At 35.0% G+C, this 27588-nt stretch overlaps 1 protein-coding gene across 1 annotated transcript in view; it reads left to right on the forward strand.

Moving 5' to 3' along the window:
• Window positions 1-2061: 2061 nt before the first annotated feature.
• The window catches only part of ZNF827 (zinc finger protein 827), an 89894-nt gene continuing 64367 nt past the window's right edge, over window positions 2062-27588 (forward strand). The window contains exons 1-4 of the mRNA XM_015814519.1: window positions 2062-2230; window positions 4072-5088; window positions 20995-21167; window positions 22038-22518. Of these exons, the coding sequence (XP_015670005.1) occupies window positions 2062-2230; window positions 4072-5088; window positions 20995-21167; window positions 22038-22518 (1840 nt within the window). The remainder of the gene's footprint in view (window positions 2231-4071; window positions 5089-20994; window positions 21168-22037; window positions 22519-27588) is intronic.

The following is a 27588-nucleotide window of genomic DNA, read 5'->3' on the forward strand; positions in this document are numbered from 1 at the left end:
AGAAGAGTTGTTCATTTTCTTTAAGCATAATGTTATTTAAAATTATACTCTGAATAATCATTAATATTTTGAAGATAAGTGTCATAATGGGTTTTTTTAAAATTCCTGAGTGGAATTTGAAAAAAGGGTTAAATACGTAAATTTCTTTTATATCTGGAATGGGACAACTCACTATGGCCAACTTCCTGCAGGACAGTTTGCCACAACTCAACAAATACAAAACTTAACAGATCTGTGGCCAGTAATAATAAAATAAAGTTACAATAATTTTGATGAAAATGTGATCATCAATAGTAAAAGTAACTGAATGAAATGATTAATAAAGCACTGAATTGTCCTGCAGCAAATTGTTCGGTGGAGAGTTGGCTGCAGTGAGTTGTCCCATGGTAAGTTTGCCACGGCAAGTTGTTCTAGAATCTAGAGCCTCTATATTGCATTCATGGATTTTTCAATACTTCAAAAAATAAATCTCTGAAAAGATACTCTTCAGTTTGAAATGTGAGATTCTTTTTTTTCTAAGTATAAAAAAGAATATTGCCATGGGTTCAACTAGCTTCAGATTTAATCATTCTGTGAAATTGGACTTCTTAGAAGTGTGAAAGTTTGTTTCAATGTGAATAGCACCTACACAAATTGTGCCTGGAAAGCTGCATACGTAACATTAATGAGAGTGAAAAAAGAGCTTAAATTAGGCAACTATACATTAAAAAAACATTGACTGTAGGAACAAAGAATAAAAAGATAAATTGAGTAAAAAAAACCCTGTTATATGGTTATAAAAGCAAGAGGGAAATATACTCAAAAGTCCCCAAAGTTCTGAGACATTAAGCATTGTAAGTAATCAGAGAACCAAGTGTTATGAGATTGTGCGAATATTATAAGAATAATATTCTGAAGGACATGGATAGTTTGAAAAAGAGATGTAATATTTCATATAGATACATACAGAACAAGTACTAACAACTATATGTTGAAAATAAAGTTACTGTTCCTAGTGTATAAATTATTATAACAAAACTCTAAAGCAGCTTTTCCTAGGCTCATGTTTTTCAAATATGTTGGGATTACAGCTTACAGAATTCTTATGCCTGTTCTTCATTCTGGCTAGGACTAGGTTATTCTTTGATTTGTATTCATAACATATATGTGGACATTAGGACATCTTGTATATAAACATTGAGCAGATTCAACGATAGGGAAAACAACACCAAAAAAGATGGAAAGAAAAGATCTAAAATTTAAATCCTGGGAGGGAGAGATGGATGGATGGATGGATGGATGGATGGATGATAGATGAATAAATGATAGATGGATGCATGGAACAAGTGATGGGTGGATAGGTGGATGTGTAGGATGGTGAGAGAAGCAGACCGATTTGTGTGTTCTATGATAGGCATATCTGTGCATGTATTTTTTTTGTCTGCCGTGTCATATTTGGAAGCTTCTGCTGTAAGCAAATTCCTAAATACTGTACAGGGTTGATTGTTTTCATTATCAAGATTTATTTGTATGTCTGGTGTAAAGTCAGTTAGCAAGATTTGCCTGTTTCTATTCATAATACTAAGGGAAGAAATGCTATACTTCAACAGCTTTCATAATGATTACAGATCCCATTAAGTATACATTATATCACCTGTGCCTTTTCAGGACCAGGTTACCACCCATATGGACCAGGTAGTTCAGCAAGTGGGGCAGAATCTACCACAATCAGCAGTCCCTTTACCAATTCTGGTCCAAGATTCGTCAGCTGTTGGAACAGCAACTTTCTGATGCTGTGTGCCCATCTTCTCCTACCTGGCAAATATGATCGGAATCCTGGCAAATTTGCTACCTTCCTGAATTATAAATCTCTATAAACTTAAAGATTTTTCCATGGATCAGTCTCACATATCATATGTAATTAGTCTAATAATGAAACAAAACTGCAAAATAGCCATAGTCAGTGCTTTTTTTCTAAAAAAAAAAAAAAGTGCCGGAACTCACACACGTCATACAACCCGCCTTGCCTACCCTACAAGGTTCCATCCAAAAAAGGTGCTGGAACTCTGTTCTGGGCATTCTATGAGAAAAAAAGCCCTGGCCATAGTTGAAAAATTGGCAACTCCCTTTCTGGTACAGAACAGCACAGGCTTGGACAACTGCATCAATGTTATGACACTGATAAAGTCTAACTTCAATGATTCAATTACACAAGTGACCCCTAGTTGTGGAAACTATAATCTCCAACAGGGTAAGTGCCAGGTGAGAGAATACCATTGAATTTCTGCTGTTAACTCAGGATTAACTACAATGAAAGAACCTTAACAGACCATTTAAAAGAGGAATTATCAGATGAAATATGAAATTAACTCATTCATCAGGGCATTTGAAGATTTCTAGATCTGCTTGGCTATTGATGGGAGACTTAGGAAGTTGTGATAAAAGCACAAGAGGGCAAGGGAAGATGTCATTGTTCCTCTTACTGTGTTTCCTCCATCACCCCCACTCACATATGTACACCAGAGATTTGGGAAGTTGAACCCATGTACCTGAGAACTGAGTTTCAGTATCTGTCTGAGAAAACTGACATTGACCCACAAAAGGCTTACATTTTTATTATAAAGAATCTCACCATATAATGCCGTCCTAAAGCCCCCTTCCTTCCAGAGCATCAATAGAAGAATGTATTGGGTTCAAACGAATAATCCACATATTCATTAGGATAATAGAACCCTTGATTCTTTATCACACAAAGTTCACAGCCTGCAAGTTCTCAAATACCTATGCGATCCACAATAGTCTTGCTTAGCAAGAAAAGGAAAGAGAAAAGTGTAACACTCCCCCCCATTTGTTCTCATTCTTGAAAATCAGAGTCCCATGAAATGCCACAATTTGATATCAAATATAAAGATAGTTTGCGTAAAAGTATTTATTGATGAGAATTTACAGAAATTTGCCCATCTTCCTCCTTTCTTCCCCTCCAGTGTTTATATCATTTTTATTAATAAGAAGGATAGCTCCCCATATATTTGTCTTTGATTATTGGCCTTGAACTCCATAAAAATTAAGGATAATTATCGTCTTTACCTTGTTTGTTGAAGAACGTTAACATTTTAACCCGAGATAAAATTTAACTGATTTTTATTCTTATTATCTGAACAGCCAGACAGAATTCCGTATATGAAGTGGTCGGCTACATAAATTGAACAAAAAATAAATACACAGCAATGTTGTATGGATTTGTTAAATGTACCTTCGTTCTTCATGCAATTTATGACCAATTTTCATAAATTTTGGGTGACTTTGAATTGTGTAGTTGGACAATTTGCTCATTGATTCTGAGAATTTTGCTGTCAATACTGGAACATTCAGGTAATTTTTCAGTGGCTTTGTGATTATAGTCTCTAGTATAAATTAAAGGCTTTGACCTACCTGTGCTGGATTATTTGGGCAACTATAGTTCCTCCGAACGAATCCAGATGGATCTGGCTAAAGTAGAGCTCATTATACTTTGAAAGAAAATGTCTCTTGGCTGTCAAGATCAAGAAGTCATCAAAAGGTTCATTGATTAGAATAAAAGGGAGGAAAAAACCTAGAATTTAAACCAGGAGCAATGTGCGTGTGGGGGGGGGGCGCTGTTCGTGTGCATGATCTATGACATAATTTTGTTTTCTGTAACATGTAAATTATATGTATATTGCTTCTTGTTTACAATAAAACAACTTCTTTAACTATATCATATCTGTAAGGCTTCTCTTATGCCAGATTTCTTAATATAGGGTTAAGTATCTGGAATATCAAGATTTATTACTGTGTTTATTGTGAATTCCAGGACAAGAATATTCTGAAGTTGATAAGAATTCTGTTTGTTCATACTTCATGTTACACATTTTATTACCATAGAATTACCATGTTATATTGTGTTAAACTGTAACACAATATATAACTATATAAACTAACATTAATTGATACATTTAATATTTACTGTACTTAGTTACTTTGTAATTAAGTATATTTGAGTCCATGAGCCTTACTATGTGAATAACATGGATAGAATTTAAAATGAAGTATATCCACCTTGGTTTTTCACAGATGGTACTAGACAGGAAGAAGCCGAAGAGGAGCTTAGTGAGGAAGAGCCTTGGTTTGGGAACTCTTCAGAAACCCCATCAGAAGCATCTTATGGAGAAATCCAGGAGAACTTCAAATTATCCTTTGAGGATAGGATCCAAGAACAATCCACATCTCCAGATACTTCTTTGGGTAGCGGGACTCCTAGCAGCAACACATTGGAATTGGTGGTTGTTGAGAATGAGGGCATGAGAGATGTATTACAGAACAAGGAACATCTCTCTTCTAGCGTATCTTCTATCTGTGATGATGATAATAATCCTGGCCCAAACAAGCCGTTGAGTAGTAACTTGAGACGTCTGTTGGAGGCTGGTTCTCTCAAGCTAGACACTACTATCACGGTTAATGGCCGGGTTGAGTCCCCAGTAAATCTTGGCTCAAATATCTCTTTTTCTCCAGCTACACATCATGCCCAGCAGCTAAGTGTCCTTGCAAGAAAGCTAGCTGAAAAACAGGAACAAAACGATCAGTATGGCCCAAACACAGGTTTCATATGGAATCAAGGCAAATGGTTGCCTAACTCAATGCCCTCTTGCAGCTTGTCTCCAGATTCAGCAATTCTAAAATTGAAAGCCGCTGCCAATGCAGTCCTTCAGGACAAGTCTCTTTCTCGAACTGAAGATCCAACAATAAGGTTTGAAACCTTCCCTTCACCATTTAGTTCTCAATCAGCAAGCTCCACCTTAGCTGCATTATCAAAGAAGGTCAGTGAAAGAAGCATGACTCCTGGTCAGGACCACTCACCGCCAGCAAATTCTTTCCTTTCTCTCACCTCAATGACTTCTTCAGCAGCCCTACTCAAGGAGGTGGCTGCAAGAGCTGCAGGCAGCCTTTTGGCTGAAAAGAAAAAGTCACTGATTGTAGAACCTCCCTTGCAGCTTTCAGACATGAAGCAAGAGAAAGTGACTCCACCACAGTCTTTGGAACTATTGTTACTCCCAGCCCCTAAAGGAAGAACTTCTAAAACCACAAATTCAGGTAGGAGTTCTCGTTTTGCTCTAGATTCTTTATACTGCTTTATCTCTGTATCATTTGCATTACAGCTAAATAGAAGACAGCAAAAATGTTGTATTCACAGCGGTCCGCCATCTAGATGCCTGAACTATTGTTGCAAATATTTTTTCTGTTACGGACAAAAAAACCAACATATCTGGAAATACCTGCATGAAATTTAATAGGGGAAATCAAATAATTGTTTATGTTTTACAGTACATAAGATTATGTTTAATAATATTTGATAATATTGTGATGACAAGGAGACAATTTATCAAATTGTTTTGCTCTAACAACATATTTCTGTTTTACTTTCTTCACATTTACATGGTTTTCTACAATGCCTCTTGCATTGTGCCCAAAAGCATGCTGGCAATTCACAAAGCTTTTAAAACATACTAAGCCATTCCCATCACTGCCTGCCATACTGCATTTTTGACCATTTGTATCTTCCAAGTGGTCTTCAAGTACTCGTATGTAGAGCATATTGCCATGAGGTAACTAGAGTAATAGCTGTCTTAGCAGCCTTTCAATACAGAAAGGGCATAACTGCTACAAAAAAGGATGTTGTACAAAGGTTTCTTTTTATAAATTTTATTGAAAGGTTTTCACATAAATAAAAGTTAAGTAAGAACAAGTATATAAAAGAAAATTAAAAACAGATAAAGATAAAAGAAAAAAATGCTAAAAATGTTAAAAATTCTAAGAGAGATAAAAACGTTAAAGAAGCAGCTTCTGATCTTCTTTAACAGCAGTTATAAATAAATGTTCTATCATTTCCCTGCTTTAGAACTACATTAAATATTTCCATTTCCCCCCTATACAATTCATTTTAAATCCAGAAATCATCATTTCATTTTCTTTCCATTTTCAGCAAAAATGTCCATGAAAAGATTTCTAGTCTTTTATAAAAGTATTTATTGTTTTTGTAATCTAACAGGTCAACAGGCCTTTCTGCAAGTTCTGCATGTTCACAATCCACTTCTCCAATGTGGGTACTTCTATATTGTCCCTTCTTCGTACATATAGGAGCATGTAGCAGTTACCATATGTAAAACCAGTTGTCCATGAGTTCTTTCTATTTGTTTATCCATAAATCCTAATTAAAAAATCTGGTTTCATATGAATATTAATTTTTATAAATTTATTGCATCATTGTATGCATTTGTTTGTAGTACTTTTCACTTTTTCACATGTCCACCATGCATAATAAAATGTTCCTTCATGTTTTTCATATTTCCAAAGTAATTAGTCCCTTTATACATCTGAGACAATTTCTCTGGTGAGCTATACCAATTTCTCTGATGATCTGTATCTCTGGTCCATTATTTTATAAAAATTCTCTTTTAATTGTAGGACAGTGTGAATTTTAACTTTTTAACCACTTTCTCTCCCATTAAAACCAAAGTTCTTCCCCATTTTGTCATATACACTTTAACTTACCTGTGTTTCTCCCAAAATAAGACCGGGTCTTATATTAATTTTTGCTCCAAAAGACGCATTGGGGCTTATTTTCCATTTAGGTCTTATTTTTGGGGAAATATGGTACTAAATGCATCCATCTGGCTAACGATCTTAACTGTGGCTTATTTTGGGAGTAGGGCTTATATTACGAGCATCCTGAAAAATCATGCTAGGGCTCATTTTCCGGTCGGGTCTTATTTTCGGGGAAACACAATATTTTTTTCTGTTTCAAATCTCTACAAAAGTTTCTACTTTTTAGCAATCGTGTTCAACATTTGTACATAATTCACTTTCAAATTGTTTTATGATATTCTATTCTGGGCATTTTTAAATGTATATTAATCTTCCTCTTAATTGTACATGTGAAACCATTGACAATTAAATCCCTCTGTAATCAAGTATTCTCTGAATTTCCGCTTAAGTCCTCCATTTTCCTGTACTAACAAATCTTGATATATTAACTATTTTTCTTTGCCTGATGTCTCTGTAAAATAAAATACTTGTGCTGATGCCAATAGAAATATTTTTGGACAAAGATTGGGTCTGTATTCCACATTCTTAATGTCATGCTTCTAATAATGATTTTTGAAATCTACATTAACTTTGACTTTATCATACCATTTTTAAAAAATGCCACTCAAACCTCAGGTTATGCTCTTATAGTTCCAACATTCTCTTATTTCTCAACAATAGTCATTCTTTCATCCAAACTAAGCAGCAGGTGACAGAATACAAATCTAGATATACTGTATTTTTTTTTTTTGTCACTGCTGAAAATCTGCATCATTAGTCAAAACAGGTATTATTTGAAACAAACAAACAAACATCATTCTAGGTAGTATATTCATTTTTACCACAGAAACCTTTCTCAACTATGATAATTGTAACTTTTCCCATCTTGACATTTTTCTTAATTTTACTTCATGACATGTTTTTTGAAATTATATATAGTTCATGATTATCGTAGTAATATCTATATCTTGCATTTTTTCTCAGTCTTAAAGCTGTTTCTGTTTGATCTTCCATCTCATATTTTTTGTTAATATCTTTGTTGTTGGTTATTTTAAATCTAGCAAATGCATCAAATTCCTTTAGTTTTTCCAATAAGATTCTATTTTTCTTAACTGGTTTTCCAAAATTAAAACTAAATCATATGAAAGTGCCATTGGCTTATATGTTTCTCTCATCCAGCAATTTCACGTAGATGTTAAATGTGAAGAAACTGACAAACTCAGTAAAACTCTCCAAAGGAGAGGGCCCTTGAGGACTTTCCCTCTTTTCCTCCTCCATCAATAGTAACTGGAAGGAAGGAGAAGAATCACCATAAAACAGTAGCCTCAATTCCCAATCCCTGTAGCTGGTCCAGAAAGACACTGTGATAGACAGTACTGAAAACTGCTGAGAGATCAAGGAGCATAAGGATTAATACACCAGTCAACAAGGATAACAGAATCTGTATTCCTATTGAATCCTGCTTGCAACATGACTGAAATTCCAACCTTTTTCTCAACAACCTTCCCTAAAAGGAAAGTTGAATGAGGTTGTTCGATTGAAGTTTTTTGGGAAGGGAACTCCTTCAAAGTTTGAGGGCTCCATTCCTTCTCTCAAGGAGGCAGTACGGACTCAACTTGCAGGTCACCTCCCTTGCTGCCTTAATAACCCAGGAGGGACCTGGATTAAATAAACGAGCCAAGTGCAGAAAATCTTAGCAATAGCACCTAAACTTATATATTGCTCCATAGTGCTTTATAGCACTCTCTGAGCAGTTTACAGTGTTGACATATTGTCCCCAGCACTCTGGATTCTCATTTTACTGACCTCAGAAGGATGGAAGGCTAAGTCAACCTTGAGGCCTTCAGGATCAAACTCCAAACTGTGGGCAGAGTTATCCTGCAATACTGCATTCTAATCTCTGTGCCACCAGGGCTCTTGTCAACTTCCTCAAGAGTTACCAACTCAAACTCATCCCAGGTCACTCACGAGATGGAGTTGTTGGCATTCTAAGAGTGGTTCTAAGCAATTTTATTTGCTAGATAGTCAGAATATATCTCAAGCAGCCCTACAGATGACTCTCTGACCTGTCTTTCCCAGCAGGGACTGAGTAACCTAAAGAGGGCCACTGTATAGTTATCCCCAGATGCATTAAGGGTGGAGAAATATTTATCTTTTTCTGCCCTTATTGCTATGAGGTAATCCCAGATGTTTGATCACACTTGCTCCTAGTCTTCCTCCAGGGATGCTTGAGCATTTCTTTTGGTGCTTCATCTCCTGGAGCTCCTCAGTAAACCAACAGCCACCCAACCATTCCAAGCAGCAGCTAAGTGTTGGCTGAATTATCTTACATCTTCAGGAAATACCTTAAGTTCTTCTGGGTCCATCAGTTGTCTGGGGCAAGCCAATCAAATTGGCCTTATCTCAGACAGGTGAGGTGGGTGACACTATATCTTTAAACATGAGGTGCTGGCCAGTGCCTCAAATAGAAATATAGATCATGTTCATTGCAATTATGAATCATGGTATCATCATACTGAAGGGGGAAAACAGAATTTTGTAGAGTATGCTCCATAGAATCTATTTATCTCATTTTGCTCTGAATAATACTCCATTTTTTTAGTAGAAGGTAATACTGTTAGGAAGCAATGAATAAAATTGATAACCAGGAGACAAAATGTATGGAAAAAGCTGAACATATTCTAATGTCTTCTATAAAGTATGAATTTATTCCTCCTTCTTATGATTCAAATTGTTTTAACATCTAACATTAATATTGTTCCCACACAATTTTAGAAATATTGTTCACAATATTGCTATTGTGAAAAGGGAAAACTTTTAAGAAATTTCACCAGAATTTATTTTTTTAAAAGTAGTATGCTGTTTATGCAAAAAGAATGAATTTTGAGCATTGCCAGTTGATGTCTGGTCTGCTATACAAACATTTTAGTAACCAAAGCTTTTTTCCAAGTTTAGCCAAAAATGTTGCTCAAAGTGGATTGCCACAGACTTCTGGACACCCTGCATAAATCTTGGAAAGACATGTATGAAAGTAATAAAATCTGACATCCTGCAGTGAAATCTGATAATGCATATTGACAAGATAAAACAGTACCATCCATAATGTATAATATATGCAATGTTGTTTTTACCCTGTTTAGATGACTTTATATAGGCTAAAAATAATAGATAAAACAAAATATAATCAAACAGTGAGAAAAGAAGGTCAAGCAAAGCATATGGCATTCCAGATACTGTGAGATTCCCATAATCTCTTAGCATTTGTCATTCTAAAAAGGGCTAATGGAAATTCAAGAACTTCTGGAAGACTACGTTTTACTTGTACAAGAAGGAATATTTCTTGATCCATACGCTAAACATTAAGAATTGGAGTAGCTTTCATAGAAACACCATTGTTTTTGATGCAAACTGTCCACATTATGCTACTTGCACAAAGACCCAAACAGCTTTCAGAGAGAACAAGATTGTGTGCTTGGCCCCTTCCAAATTGTGCACTATTCCACCTGTTGCAATTATTTCCACATTTGCATAAGCAGTGGCACTCAAGTCAACAGGAAGTCATGTCGCAAGCATAGCTGAAGAGAGCATTTGTTGCTCCTTTAAAAACATTTTTCCCTTCGCTTTAGCAGTGTATTAAGAGGCTTATTATTCACAATCTCATGCTTATTTCATCTTTTACACACAAAGTAAGTGAGACTCTTGAACCATGAGCGTAACACAGAAACAGAGGTCAAAAATGCCAACATTTGGCAAATTCATACATGTTAAAGTCTAGAACATCTAAGGATTTTGAAAGTTGACTTCTAATTCATCTGGAAGACCCTAGATTAGGGGCTGTATAAATGCTTTAAAAGAACTACTTTGAAATGCAGGGGAGCACATATGAAATACTATTTTTGAATAGTTAAGGCAGCTGTGTCTTTTCTAGGTTCTTGTGGATACTTCAGGATGATAGGAAGGACAGTGCGTACACATGCATGTGGAGACAGCTGAAAGTAACTTGAAGAAAATGCTTCTGTGTTTGTGTGTGTTTACAATGTTTCATGTCCTTAACAAGCCATTTATGATACCCTGGATGAAAGTAGGTCTAATATGAAATGCATATGCTTGCTGATCTTTTGAAATTATCCTTTGAAATTATCCCTTGGATTGAAGCTTCTTTGGTCACCTTTATTTCCCAATTTATCTTGAAAATATTTGAATAATGATGAGATGAATAAGATGATGAGACAGTATTGTTTCTGGAGGTGAGATGCTAATATTGAAATACATGATACTGTGCAACAGTCAACTCTGTTGCAAAGAAGTATGACTTGAAGGAAATGCATCTGTTGGAGAAAACTATTATGCATCTGTTGGAAAAAACTGTTAGAAACTGAACTGAGTACAGAAATGGATGTATATTCACTATGAAAATACTCATTCATATTCCATTTATTATTTTCACAATCAGAACATAAGATATTTTATTGTACAAGTTTCTGGATGTTATTTCTTGGGTCTCTTGCCTCTATAGGTACAATATATGTCCTGTCCAGCTTCCAATAAGATATATGTCATTTCCTCATTGGCAACATTTCTTATATGTGGTATGAAGGTCAAAGACTAAGTACTCCACTCTGAAATACATGATGAATTAGATTCTTTCACTATTATCAGCAATCCTGCTTACAGTCAGAAAGGCTGTTTTGGCAATTAAAGGCCAGTGACCATATATATCATTGTTATATTGCACAAAAAATGGCGTAAAAGGAGAAATAGTGGAGGTGTTGTGCATTGTAAGTCACCTTAAAAATGTCTCACCTGTAGCACAATCATCTGTTTCAGGAAACTGTTTTGTTGCAATAAGGCAATATCTACACTGGAGCTCTTTTTATTTGTCATGTAGAACTGTGACAGTACTACTTTCAGATAGAACTGCTATTTGGTAGGCACATTACAGCAAGTTCAGGATAATGTTAAACATGAGCAGACAGTGTGCAACTCAGCACATTGCATCATAACTGCAAGGGTGTTGAGGATGTTTCAGAGGGCTGTCCCCCCTCCTCTTTTACAGATAGTAATTCTTAAATCATCAGTTCCAATTCTGCCATTTTTTAATTTTTTTAAAGATAAAATTTAACATTTTTTTATGAGTAAAACCCCCCACAAAATATACAAAAAATGAGATTAAGAAAGAAAACAGAGAGATTATCTTCTTTGTATAATTACAGTCTTAATATCACTCCATTTCCTTTAAAATTACATTACATAGTTTGCTTCTTTCCCATTAATTTTTTTTTTTGAGAATGGGAAGAAGACATGTATGTGAAAGTGGACAAGGTGTACAGTAATAACTCAAGAAATTAAAAGTTAAGAATGTGCAAGAAACAGACCTATGTACATTGTCAGGAAGAAGATAAGAACTGTGACAACATCTTTATACTAAACTAAGAATTAGTAATACTAGAATACTAGTAATATTGCTAATTACTAATACTAATTCTAGTACATAATAGAACTGATTATAAAATTGATTTGTTTGCTTTTCCTGAAATGGACAGAAATTTATTGGTAATTTCTGGATTTGCCAATTGAAAATGGTTAAATATGGGAAGAATTAAACTACGTAATGTAATATTAAAGGTGGTGGAGTGATATTAAGTTTATTTGTAATTACTGTAAAGAACACCAGAGATTGCTGATGGGGTCCCAAACCCCACTTTTGAGTAAAGTACATAAAATAAAAAAGATAAGTACTTTTTTATTTTATGTACTTTTTCTCTATCTTTTCTTAAAAGATTTTGCTTTTAATTAATTTTAAATTTTGTTACCTTTCATTTTGATAATGTCTTCTTAGCTCTAAATGTGTACTCAAAAATGTGGTTTGGGTCAAACCCAGCATCCTTCAGGCAAACACCCTGCTTCAGGCTGAGAGCTTGAGGTCTCTTTTTGGCTCCTGGCACTTTACTTACAATTCACTCACAGATTCTCCTGTTGGTTTCCTCGTGAGGAGGAGCCTTGTGGAGCACATGTAGGCATTCTTTTGTTTTTTGTCCAGAAAACTCTGCTGGTCTGGGTTTGCTACCAGGTCACTGATTTTTGCCTCGGCATCATCACTATTTCTTGGAGATGCATCAGCTTGCCATTTTCCCCTCCCAGAAATCCCCCCCTCCATATATTTTTCTTTAAATGACCATTTATTATCTGTGAGTGTGTGTTTGATTGCAAATGACTGTGACCCTGATTGCACTGTGTGCAGTGGTGGGATTCAGATATGTGAACAACCGGTTCTCTGTGTGGATGCCACTTCTGGAAGTCCATTCTGGACCCAGGCAACAAAAAATTAGCTACCAGTTCTGCCGAAGTGGTGCGAACTGTTTGAATCACTGAACTGCAGTCATTTGTGAGACATGACAAAATTAGAGGAAAAATGGAGCTTTTAGGAAAATTGCCATCTGGAGGTCCAGGTAGAATATACCTTTTGTGTTTCATAAAGTGAGGCTCTGTTCATGGAGTCTCTAAGGAGCTATCCTAAGTACTTGGGTTATAGCTGACAGATGGCTCTACTTTACTTATCTATTATAGTATATATCCATTAGTAGATGGCTTTCTCCTCACTTTCATAAATCATTTCAAGTTTCAGAATAATCAAATCTGAACTATGAGATCGTGAGTGAAGCTCACAGAATCTTTCAGATCTAGATTGTAAAATCAAGCATGTCTGAAGGTTATGAAATAGGGAATTATGAGGTTATATAGTATGTTTTTCATATTGGCAAGATACAAGGTTGTGGCATTCTTTTCAAATGAGTGTTTCTAAACGCATATAGTGAGTACAATGCATTGTTCTTCGAATTGTTGAACGCAAGTGATGTCTTTTTCTGAGCTTGTGCAGCTGTTTTCACATGCTGAAACACCTTGGAGTGGCTTGAAATAAGACAAGGTTTAACTACAAATAGTCCCCAATTTATGACCATAATTGAGCCCAACATTTCTGTTGCTGAGATAATTGTTAAATGAATTTTGCCCCATTTTATGACCTTTCTTGCCACAGTTAAGTAAATCATAGCAGCTGTTAAGTTAGTAACATGATTGTTAAATGAATTGGGCTTATCCATTGACTTTGCTTGTCAGAAGGTTGCAAAAGGTGATCACATGACCCCCAGGATACTGCAACTGTCATAAATATGAGTCAGTTGCCGAGCATCTGAATTGTGATCACATAAACATGGGGGTGCTGCAATGATCATAAATGTGGAAAAACGGTCATAAGTCACTTTTTTCAATGCTGTTTGGTCACTAAATGAACTGTTTTCATTTAGTTTGGTCACTAAATGAACTGTTGTTAAGTCGAGGACTATCTGTGTTTCAAAAGTATGCTTTTACATGCTCTCATGTATTACTTTCAAATAATTAGTATAGATTTATTGGAAGGCTGTGTCTAATATTGCCCAATGACTTCTGTGTATGTGTGTGTATGTTTGTGTGGCATGTGTGTATACACATATACATACATACACATGCTCACACATACATATATACACAGAGCACTAAGTTTGTGGGGGTTGCATTTAACTATAGTAGGCATAGGCATCTAGGTAAGTTTCACAGGTTTTATTCACCTTTCGTGATGCTGAAAGGGATTGTCAAAGCACATTCAGAGAAAGGGCATATAATAAATTAACTTATACACATTTTAAAAGTGAAAATATAACTTCTTTTTATTCCAATAAATTTTACTAAGAATTATATTAAACATATAGAATCAACGCAAGAACCTAATACAAAAATGCAGTTTAAAAAAGAAAAAAAGAAAATTAAAACGTTAAAAGAAGATTGCTAAAAAAAAGAAATAAGAAAAAGAAACTTTTCCCTTCGTTGCCAGCAAGTATATTCAACAATAAGTTTATCACTGTCTCTTAAAATATAATGAAATACATTCTATACCTTATTCAATTTTCTATAAATTCATCTGTAAATCTTCAGCTCTCTATCAGCAAAGGTGGAGTAAAAATCAACAAAAATACCTAACAATTTAAGTATATAATCCCCCTTTCCATTTAATCTAATGACCGTCATCCCTCTCTTTAATAATCAAAATCTACTCTCAATCAACAATTAAACATTACAAAATTGAAGTTTTCTCCTCCTCCTCCTCCTCCACCACCACCACCACCACCTTCTTCTCTTATTGCTTCAGGTGTCTTCAGGGACTAACAAAGTTCCAGTTCTTGCTCTTCTGGTGGCCTCAACCATAGTTATTTGATGCTGTTGTAGTGTGTCTTTAATGTCCCTCCATCTTCTGGGTCTGCCTCGTATTCTTTGACCTTCACTTTTTTCTATGTCTCGTACAGTATGGAATCCCAAGACATCCTCTCCAGGTGGATAAACCACTTTGCTGTTTTTGTATATGGTTTAAGATTGGTTCTATGCCAATTCTTTTTCTTATGATCTCATTTCTGATTTTATCTCTTCTGGTCATTCCAGCAGCTTTCCTCAAACATCTCATTTCTGTGGCGACTAATTTTTGTTTTTGTTTTATTGTAAGTGTCCATGTTTGGCACTTGTAACATAGGGTGGAGATGAATATGCTTTGTATGAGATGTTTCTTTGTACTGATCATATGTTGAACTGCCTGATATTGTAGGTGAGGAGCTAGGTGTCCTGTCCCAATATTTGGTTTGTCTTACTGCATCATATATTAATTTCTTCTTCCGTTTTACTAACATTGATGAATGTTATTCCTAGATATTTGAACTTTGATACTTGTTTTATACTTGTCCCCTCTATTGCTATGTTTAAGGTATGCTTTTTTCTTCTTATTGCCATTACTTCTGTTTTCTTTTTGTTGATTCTCATACTATTTGTCTTGCATTTCTGGTTCATAGCTATAAGATGTTGCAATTTCTTAGCTGTACAGTTACAGTTTCTCAGCTTCTTGGATGAGAAGTGAAATGTTTTCAAAGAAAAAACAAAGTCAGTTGCTTTTTGGAAAAAACACCTTTGGGACAACTATGACTTGGATGATTGAGAATCTCCATGGATATCACTTCTGCAAATATCAAAATAAAGAACAAATTCTAATTTTGAAAGGTTTCTGCTCTGCATATCCTGTTGCGACTCTGTTTTGAAAAATATCATTTTTATCTGCAGTTGTTACTTTAATATTAGTTAAATAAGTCCAGGTTTAAAAAATTATAGATAACTTAATACAACAGGCTCAGTTTTGAATATGTAAAACATACATTTTTCCTGCTGTTTCTGATGAGTGAAGAAGTTTGAAGATTGCAGATTTTTGCACACAGTTGAACAGTAACATAGATGGCACAACGTTTTTGAGTGAATGGCTTTTGGCCATTTTCACTAGTAATTAAATGGAAATCTTCCATTAACAAGCACAATACGGTTGTTTAGAATATATAACATTTGCATATGAAGAAATTCAGTCTTTGAATATATTTACCACCTAAATAGTGTGAGAAGGAATTTCCCACTTCTGCTTTTTAGTAATTAACTAGCTGTACCCGGCCACGCGTTGCTGTGGCTCAGTCTGGTTAAATGGAAAAGAAAGAAAAGAGAAAGCGCACGTTTGTAATATGTTTAATTTCATAATGCTTGTGGGTATACATTATTTTTTGTTGTTCCATTGTCTGTGCAGATATAGATATAAATCGTAGCGTGTGTTGCTTTTACGTCCAACAGATGGTGCTGTTTTTCAAAAAAGCATGTTTTTACCTGTCACAGGTGTGACATCTATATAATAGTAGGTATATAAAAATACGTGCGTATTCAAATGCAACGTTGTGTCAAAATTTCAAAGCAATCGGTGAAGAACTTTCGGAGATTTAAGATTTTGAACAAACGAACATTTACATTTTTATTTATATAGATTGGCTTTCTATCATCTGACATAGGTAGTCCTTGACTTACAAGCATTCGTTTTGTGATTGCTTGAAGTTACAACAGCACTGAAAAAAGTAACTAATGCCCATTTTTCACCCTTACGACTGTTACAGCAGCCCTGTGGTCACATGATCAAAATTCAGACACTTGGCAGCTCATATTTATGATGGTTACAGTGTCCCAGGGTCCTGTGATCACTTTTGTGACCTTCTGATAAAGTCAATGGGGACGCCAGATTCACTTAACAACCGAGTTACTAACTTAACAGCTGCAGTGATTCACTTAACAACTATGGTTAAAAAAAATCATAAAATGGAGCAAAACTCACTTAATAACTGTCTTGCTTAGCAACAGAAATTTTGGACTCAAATATGGTCATAAATCAAAGATTATCTGTACTCACTTTCCAAAGTGGGCATTTAAAAACAAATGAAATGCCTAAATGTATTAACCCTGCTTCTTTAAATTAATTTACTTAGTAGTGAATCCCAGAGAATCCCTTTGAGCCTCCAAATATACATAAACAACATAGTGCTGGAAAAAAGGCACACATATCCATGATCTTTAATGAACAGAAAATAGAGAGTGACCTCCACCTACAAACCCATGCTTTCAATAGATGTTCCCTGCAATTAGAGGTCAGCTTAAGGTTTCCTTTCAACATGAGGTAACTTCTTCTCTTTGGAACAATCATTCTGTTTTAGCTCAGTCTACCTTATAGGTTTGTTGTTGAGATAAAAGGAGAAGGGAACTCCATATGTGCTGCTTTGACCTCCTGGGGAAAAATGGAATGTATTAAATAATATTTCAATATTTAAATTGAATGAATGTGCATATAGGTGTCCATGAAGGAGTGCAACAAAGAAATGTACATTAGCTGCAAGTACCTAAGGAAGGAATTTGTGTCATCACATCCTTTTAAGCGACAAAATTATTTTGTAGCAGATGTCCATGATAAGTAATATATTGGGATGCTAAGCCAGATTTTACTGTTTACTACTCTGATAATATTTAAAAAAATAAAGTACTTAAATTTAAATAAAATTAAAAAAATGACCCAGATTGTTGGGAGCAATATGCTGAATGTTGTAAACCACCCAGAAAGTGCTGTAAAGCACTGTGGGGAGGTGCAGTATATAGGTTTAAGTGCTATTGCTAGATCATAAAAGCATTCTTTATAGGTTAGTACATGCAGGAAATTACGAGAACATGCAGCTTTTATCACTTAATTCCAGAACATTAGAACTAGTAACATTTCAGTTTTTCAAGTAAGACCAAAAGCTAATGAATGCATTAGGCATTGGATTTTAATATTCTGAGAGTATGCCTCGGATTTTGAAAGTTTTGAAAATAATCAGATATCCTTTCAGCAGTCACAGAAATATTTTCTGTTGCTACAGTAACATTATAAACTTAAACAGAACTAGAAATGTGCAGTGTATTGTCAGATGGTTAATTATGTCAATGCAGTTGGCAGAATCCTCACATCTCTTTAGAAGACTTAACCTAATGATTATCTCATAAACTTATTACACTTTTTCAAAGAGTTCCAGACTATCCTTTGTCTTGATATCATTTGCAACAATGGTATATAATAGCCTCATATATAAAGGCAAAACTTAATACATAGGTTCTATTTGTAAAAATAAAATTAGAAGTAAATTATCATAATAATACAGGTAATCTTTGACTTACAACATTTAGTTGCCATTCAAAGATACAACAACACTGAAAAATATGACTTAAGACCATTTTTCACAGTTATGACCTTTGCAGCATCCCCATGATCATGTGATCAAAATTCAGATGCTCTGCAGCTGGTTCATATTTACAATCGTTGCTGTGTCCCAGTGTCATGTGATTACCTTTTGCGATCTTCTCACAAGCACAGTCAATGGGGAAGTCAGATTCACTTAACAACTGTGTTACTAACTTATCAACTGCAGTGATTCCGTTAACAACTGTGGCAAGAAAGGTCAATAAAATGGAGCAAAACTCACTTAACAAATATTTCACTTAAGAACAAAAATTTTGGGCTCAGTTGTGGTCATAAGTCGAGGACTACCTGTATACAAATCAGTCTATTAAAACAAGAGTTTGGAACGTTTTTTTTTCCTTTTTCCTTTTGATTCATGTAATTTGAATATGCCCAATGGAATGGTTAATTGATGCATGAATCAGCAACTTTTTCTGGCCCTAGTTACTATGCTACAATATTACACAGGATTGATAAAAGTTGAAGCAAGAATCTGTATAGCGTCTTTAAATATCTGGCTAAAGCTTAATTTCTTTCCGCAAGGCCTTGCTCCATTAATCCTCCAAGACAAATTTTCCTCATCATGGATCAAGGCAGTCGAGTCCAACCTTGCCAAACTAGGCTTCTCTCCAGCCTTGATACTCAAATTGGACTATGACCAAGCAAAACAAACCTTGCAACAAAGGGTAGAGGACATCGAGAGGCAAACGGACTTAGGGATAGCTCCGCTGTTTCTGGCTCCAGACTTTTATTAGATATGTTGCTACTCCTGCCAGTTATCTTAGCAAGTTGGAGTCAGCAAACCACCGGAAAGCGTTTTCATTTGCACGGTGCCATGCGCTTCCATCCGTCCTGTACGGCAAGTAATACCATTGACTGAAAGACTGCTCCCGTGGCTCAGGAGAGGTGGAGACTGTTGGACACGTACTCCTTCAATGCTCTTTCTATAGAGATATTCGAAAAAACCATATCCTCCCAATAATCAATAGGTTTCTGACACTACTTATCTCCAGTGGTTGCTTAAGGACGAATAGGCTGTGATTACGGCGCAGATGGCTAGATTCTGCACAGCAGCACTAGGGATTCGTCGGAAACATAAATAAGATAAATATTGTTAGATCCTTTTAATAATTTTTTAAATTAATTTTGTTATATGTGTTCTTATTCATCATTAGATCATGCTCAGTGCATTTTTATATATGTATGTAAGAAGCATACAATTGGATATTTTACTGTTTCTGGCCATATGGCTGTAATAAACTGATTTGAATACTACACAATGGCATAAAATCCCCCTGAGAGTTGGCAAAATCTTACAGCAAACTCAACCCCAAATTTTATAACAACTTAGGGCAAGAATGTTCATATGAATTTAATATTTTCATGATGATTATATTAGAGGTCAATATTACATATCAACATTCTCATTACTGTTCCACAACAGGTGGTTTCACACATGCTAAGTCAAAAACAGATTATATTGGGGTTTATAGTTAAATACAAGGAGTTAGATGTTACGGCTTGTCTTGCTTATACTGCAATCTAGATTAATATTACATACTAATTAATTCAGTCCATTCGTGATGTATTGGCCACAAAATGGATGAAAATCCCAATTTGACCTGGGCTAAAAGTTTGCCTTTGTATATGAGATAAAAAAGTTAAAATTTCTAGTTCTGCTTTGTAATAAACTAGAGAGAGACACTTCAATGTTAGTTTTCTTGGACTATCTTCAAAGAACTTTACTTTTAAGTTATCCAGGAAGTATAAAGAACACCATTCCGGGTTAAGCTTGACACTGTAAGCATTGTTGCAGAAACTAGTGTTGGGTGAGACTTCATTACATTAAAATGTAAAATGAATTCTTAATGTGGGTGAAGTGAATTCTCCACTCTACTAGTTGAGGGCTAATTTTCAGGATTCTATTCTAGATTTTCAATAGACCAACATAACGAAGGAGGATGAAAATTTTCTCTGATATAAATCCTCTTTGATTATTTTAGCACCTTTGTCTATGAAAAAGAAGCAGCAATTTATATAGTCCCCTTTAGCTAGAGATATTAAATTTGGCTTGCTTAAATTACTCTAAAATAAATTATTTATATTTATCTACACACAAAGAGGTTCTTGGGCTGTGTTGTGTTGCCTTTGGCTCAAGTTAATTTTTTCAACATTACTGCACTAATAAAACAGTTGAACAAAAACTAAATACTGTCTCTTTATCTGGAATGAAATTGAGGTCTTAGATTTTTCAGGATGAAACCAATCATCAAGAGTGATTTTGGAATCTCTCAATACTAGAATATATCACTCTCTTAACTCAGTTCTTAAGTCAGATTTGGGGATACCTGATAATGTTATTTTATTGTTTCTTGGTGGATTGCAAATACTAAAGTGAAAAAAGACACTTTTATAATGTTACATACATCAAGAGCTGACAAATTAGCTGTGAATTATAAGACTAGGTAAAGAACAGTAGCATCCTCTGCTGGTTGTTCAAAGTATGATTGGGCCTTGTCCTGTATCGTTTAGTATCGGGTTTGTTTGTTTTTTTGGACCATTTAATTTCCATGTCAGAAAAATGGGGATTAAAATTCCACTGCATTTAATAAGATTTAAAATATTATAATAGGTGTAATAGGTGGCTTCAAAGTTCTGTATCCAAAGGTACCTGAACATTTTGAAAAAAAATACTCAGTTTGTCATAAAATTGAAAAACTGTAAAATGGAAATAAATTCATGATAAATTCCCTCCTTTTTTCTTTTTTTCCAAGCCTCAGAAGAAGAAAGTGGAAAACCTTTCCAATGTCCAATCTGTGGCTTGGTTATAAAAAGGAAGAGCTACTGGAAACGGCACATGGTGATCCACACAGGCTTAAAAAGTCATCAGTGTCCTTTGTGTCCATTTCGTTGTGCACGGAAAGACAATTTGAAGTCACATATGAAGGTAAGACTGGTAAATTGTGGCATTTAAAAAATTTAGTCTCTAAAATTGCTGTTGAGGATTTTAAAGCAACTCTTAATGAAAAGCAGTATATTTTTCATAATTAATATGATTGTTATAAATTCATTTTGTCTAGCAGAAGAATTGAGAGATATTATTGGGCTTCACTCTGTTGCATTTGTTCAAACAGAGGGTAATAGGTGTTTCTCAAGACTGTTTGAATGTGGATTTTTATGTAGAGCAATGAAGTAGATTTGGTATCTAAATTGCCTTTCCAACTCTATGATGTTATAATCATAAAAGTACTGATCTAACTACTACTATCTTTGAGACATCATCAAATAATTTGTCTTTAAATGTGTGTGTGTATACTCACACAGGTACTGTATATATACACATCCTAGGAAATACTTGGTTTTGGACATAACTTGGGAAACAATGAGTTTTGTAGTCTGGTGTTTAATAACTTGTATATAGAAGGACAACCACTTTGAGCTCTATATGCTGACCTTCTCTGTTAAAACATTGAGATCCTCAAATGAAATGTACAGAACATAAGTAAAAAAAAAAAATCAGGGCAGGAAGGGAGATGATAAATCAGTAAGTGGTAACTAGCCTGATGCTCTATATATGTACCTTAGATGATAACTCCCATAATCTTCTTATCACTGTCAATTGAATTTTATGAGAATTGTACAGTAATAGAGTATATTAGAATATCAGTTTACTGAATATACATAACTTCTACTGACACTTTTTTTTACCTACGCACAGTCCTTATAATTCATTTGCAGATCGCTATGATCTTAACAAGGGATTTGTATTTATCTGAGAGATGTGCTGTTATCACTGTTGTTGTTATTACTGAATTAGGTTCACCAACACCAGGACCGGGGAGAGACATTTCAGTGCCAGCTGTGTCCATTTACTTCCTCTCGCCATTTCAGTCTGAAACTCCACATGCGTTGCCACCAACACTTTCTGAGAACAGAAGCCAAAGTGAAGGAAGAGATTCCAGAAATGGATGTCAAGGTCTCACCACTACTGAGTGACAACTCCAGAATGGGTCAGGAGGTGGATGGAGGAACAGACCATGTAGGGACTACTGCTGCCTCTAGATCTCCTGATGCACTTGGGCAGGTGGGAACTATCATTCCACCTCTGCTAGTCAAAGAAGAACCCAAAGATGACAGCAGTGCCCCTAGCCCCTCTTTAGCCCTCAATGTTGTTGACAGAATTGCCAACAGTACAAAGCTAAAAGACTCAATTGACTTTGTGACCAATACAGCATCAGCACTTTTCAGTCAAGATATATCGGTCAAGATGGCTTCAGATTTTCTCATGAAACTTTCAGGTAAAGATAAACAAAAGTTTTTTCTCTCTAGGTCGGGCCATTTTCTTATGCTTTTTTATATCATGAAAATAATAGTCTCTTCAGGTTATTAAAATATATTTCCCGGCATCTTAAATCAGCTGTGTCCAATCCATAGTCTGGGGGGGCTCATGCAGTTTAGACAACTAGTAATGCAGCCCCACAAACGTTTAACATTATTATGTGATTTTATAGTATAAAACTATATTATGTATTTTATATGCGGCCCAAAAAGGTTACTCTTCATTCAGTGTGACCCAAGTAAGCCAAAATGTTGGACACCCATGTCTTAAATGCTATTTTCTCTCAAAATAATGCATTATACATACATAATTATTTTCAGGATTGCCTCTGGATGCCACCAGTGACCCACAGCACTAGGAGAGAGTTTCTTAGGAGTATAGTTCATTATTTGGTGAATGGATGTCTACAACTGATCCTATCAACTAACATAACTATTTTGGTAGCTGTGCACTGTGGTGAACACTTTGCGCCCAAAAGGTTCTCTACACTGTGGGTTGCATCTAAAAGCACCTAAGCTTATATTGCCAAGAATTTTATCATTAATATTTGAAAAAGTACAAAATTCACAGAGTAGCTAAATTTAAATCTCAGTATTACTCCAAGAAGAACAAATAAAGAGTTTGATATAGGAATGTATGCAGATTGCTTTATTAAACACTTCAAATATTTGGTGATTCAGAAATGAACCTCAGTGTGTTCATTGTACTTCCCCTGAAATGATAAGAGTGTTTTTGTGCCCCTGCTGTTCTGTTTTTTGAGAATGAATCTCAGCTGTTTCTGTTTCCAATTTTTTTCAATTTTTTTTTAAAAGAAATCTTGTAGCGAGGATAGAAAGAAGCCAAGGCACCATGATACCTTGGCTTTTGAAAAGGGAGACAACCCAGAAACAGGATAAAACAAAAGTTCCTACCAATAGGAAACTACTTCACCCTGCAGCTCCAAAGGAAACTCAGCAACGTTGTTGCGCAGCCTCCTCTGCATTGAAAGTTGAACTAATTCACTTCTGAAACTGGTTGAGTAAGCTTTAATTGACTTTTATCTACTCCCATTTTTTTACATGTAAAAGGACATATTACAGTGGGAGTATAGACTTGGTCCAATTTCCTAATCTCCCAATGAATCTAGTTGCAGAAATTATTGAGGCTATGATGTACAGTAGTACAATTTCAACTGGGTTCAGGCAACGTCTAGTCATGCTGACTACTTAGACTCAGGTTGCTCTGTAATACTGCTTTGGAAATAAATCGGTGGATAGATTCTAGCTTTTGAATCTGAGCATTTTTTAAAACAAATAGTTTTATTTTCGATTGTTGTAACAACACAGCAGCACTTACACTAATAATCTTAGGTGAATCCTGAAGCTACAGCCAGAGAGATTACTGACACATGTGTCAGGGTATCACCGATGGCATACTGAATATCTGTCATTACAACGCTCTTACTTAGTAAGGTACATACATACATTGTTTCTTGACACATTCAAAACTTTTACGTAACATTTATGTTACTTTAAAAAAAAGGCTATAATCTTCTCTATGCCTCCACGGTCAGGATTCTTCTTACTATTTCCTCACTCAACATTTACTAAAGAAAGAAAAAAAAAACTGGCAGCTACTTTATTGTGATTTAAGGCCAAAAAATTTTCAGAAGCTGCTATAGAGAAAAGATATTTGTGAAGTTTGTTGTGTAGCTCTTCATACTTTTGAAGACTGACAACGCCCTTTTCAATGGACATTAATGGATCACCTATGTACGCTGCATCTCAGTAAATGTGAATGCTAAATGAATTGGAGGATCAGAATGTATACAACCCTTTCTTTGGTAATTCCTCACTGATATTTTATATCTATTAATTCACTTTAAAATGAAGTTTTATGTCCTGAGGATGAGAAAAGTTTCTCAGGGAGCTACAGTATGGGATATCTTCCCCTTTTTCCCCCAATTGCAGAATAAAGTGATGGTTATAAGAAGCATTTTCATGATTCTTCTTACATCCAAGGAAAGACAAATTGTAATGCTTTCAGCAGTAATAACATAAATGGAGATTCCGGAGTAGACTTAAGGAAATGTTTGATCCACAGTATCTAAGCTCTTCTACTTCTACTGCTAAACATGGGTAACTGCATTCTTCAGCTCCTTCACTGTGAACAGCTTTCTCCCATTTTGCTTGGCCAAAGAGGCCAATGTTAAGGTTGTTCTGTTCTGTATTTATAGTCTGATCATTTAAAATGCTTTGGGTGGTTTAAAGCACTTCAAAAATGCCATGAAAACTGAAAATATGTAATAGAAACAACTAGCAAAATGAAACAGCTTAAATTGATTTACAGGATGTAAAAACGTACAAAATTATTTGCCTGACATTTGAAAAATGACATCTGGGTAGGTGCTTTGCTAACCTTTGTAGTGAAAGCATTCCTCGGCATTCTGGGAAGGCCCTTTCCCCAGTAACTGCCAAGTACACAAGGTAGTGGAGATCACATAGGAATTTGGTTGAGTCTTTCAATATGCTCTTAATCCTTTTACTCCAGGGTGGAATAAACATAGGATGGAAGGGTGGAAAGAAAAACCACGAATAAAAGAAACTGAATGAATGCAGTTCTGAGAAACATGAAAATGATGGAATTAATGAAATGTTTTATTCTAGCTTTTTCAAGGTACAGTCTTATAAAATGCCTGCAAAAGAGTAAATTCCATAGTGAAATCTACTTAGAGATATATTAGAGAGAGTTAGAAACATGTTGATATTTTCCTCTGTTAAAGCACACTGATTTGGAAGAAAGGGAAATGATTTCTCTTAAGATGTTGATCTTTTTTAAAGCCACGCTTATACCAATAATCAGTTTGTAACTTCTTTGTTACATTTACCCCATATTTTAAATTATATTGTTTTAAGTTCATGCCCTAAATTAAATGATATGATATTAGGTTGTGCTTTATATGTAATAAATGAATAATACGGCTTGAAATAGATATAAAAACAAATTTTGCATGGAGAGAGAAATAATAGAAACTGAAAACTGAATATATCTTCTCTTTTGTTGCCTGTTTTTTAATTCAGAAATTGATAAGCAGTTCTGTAGTGTTTAGCAAACAGAAATACGAAGGACCCAGATGAGATCTCTCATGCAAAGAGGACCAAAGCATTTTTTTAGTGTCTTTAACAAAAAGGTCCTCAAACTTGACTTGTGTGCACTGTTACCTAGCAACATGTTATAAAGTCACTGAAGGAGTGAGATATATCTTTTAGATGAAAATCTAAACTTGGTAGATGTGTCAGTGCCACACAAGGGAAAGATGTTAGGTTAAAGGAAGAAATTAAATCCATTGATCAGAACAATATGTGTCTAAAATAACTTATGGAATTATGCATTGAACCAACATGGCAATACTTAACAGATCCTTCCCATAAAACAATGTTTTATTTAGTGGACTTGAGAGATTTGCTAGCAACATTTTAAAAGAAACATTTCCATTTATTATTATATGAACAAACAAAAACATGAGTAGGAGAAAGACTCTGAGGATAATTCTCTGTCAGCTTATTGGAGAAAAGTAATTCCTTTGGCTTAGATTGATGTGCTGCAGGCTGCTCTGCAAATGAGCAAAATAGCAAGGGCAATTAAAGAAATGAAAAAGAAAAAAAATGCCAGGGCCAAGTCAGATTGGGACAGTCTGGTTATGCTGCCCTGAAGGCATTGCTTGAGGAATCCATAGATGGGTCATTGATAGTTCTTGTCCCAAAGGATATATGTGCTCTGTCAGTTTTGTGAGTAATTGGGACTCTGAAGGCAATTTCACGCATAGGCATCCTGAGAGGTTCATAACTTTATAAAACACCAGATATTGAAATACTGTTTTTCTTCTTCTATAAATGTCTATTAAATCTATATTTAAGTATTGGAAGCTGAAAATCATCGATCTGTTATCTCTATGCTATAGGTATGGTAATATGACTAACTTGATTGAGCTTGAGTGCTGATATTGAAGATGCTTGTGAGCTGGACACCTCTCTTTTAATTTATGAAATAGAGATGTGTTGAATGAGATGGTCATAAATGCTTTTTAAAGTATTTCAGCTATAGCATCTAGGGTATATTTATTGCTATCAATCAGCAGAAAATGTTGCTTTTGTTCTGCTGGACAAAAGAGTAGAAAGGCTTTTTATTATTTTTATAAGCATGTCAGGAATGGATGACAAGAAAAATTGGCAAATTATTTCAGTGTGCTATCTTTGTATAGGAATAACCTGTAGGGAGCTCTATTTTATTTTATTTAATTTTATTTATATGGATTTATTGTGGTTAGTATTGGGGATCTTTAGTCATAAAAGGTCATAAACTTTCCAAGCACTCACACAAAAAACTAATATGAATACATATATGTATATACACAAATAGATACACACAGCACACAAACCCTTTTTACGACCCTATAGCCCCTATTTGGGCTAGAGTTAGCTAGTTAGCTTGGAGTTATATATAAGAAGCTCTCAAAATTGTAAATTGGATGAACCATTGTCAGGTTTTAGAGCAGCTTTTTCTAACCTCTTATAGAATTGCCTTAGATTCAGGTCATCCCTTGGAAAGGAAGGACTATACAGGGAGTCTTTGACTTATAACCATTTGGTTAGCAGCTGTTCAAAGTTTCCACAGAATTGAAAAAGTGACTTATGACAAATCCTCATACTTATGACCATCACAGCATTCCCATCCACAATCAGAATTCAGGTATTTGGCAACCAGCATGTGTTTATGATGGTTTTAACATTTTGGGGTCACATGATCACCATTTATGACCTACCCAGTTGATTTCTGGAAATAAGAAAAAATAAGACAATACATTACAATCTCTATAAACTTACAACACAATTATATATACAATTATATAATATTATAAGGCAGTTTAAGCAACAAATTCACTATGCAGAATTGATCACTTTCCATTGCATTTTATAAAGGGTCAGTTTAAAGCTCGAAAGTCTAGGATTTTAAATCTGAGGTGGTTATTTGAAACCACACATTTTTTTAT

The sequence above is a fragment of the Protobothrops mucrosquamatus genome, unplaced genomic scaffold, assembly GCF_001527695.2.
Source record: "Protobothrops mucrosquamatus isolate PMUCROS unplaced genomic scaffold, P.Mucros_1.0 scaffold259, whole genome shotgun sequence".
NCBI lineage: Eukaryota > Metazoa > Chordata > Lepidosauria > Squamata > Viperidae > Protobothrops > Protobothrops mucrosquamatus.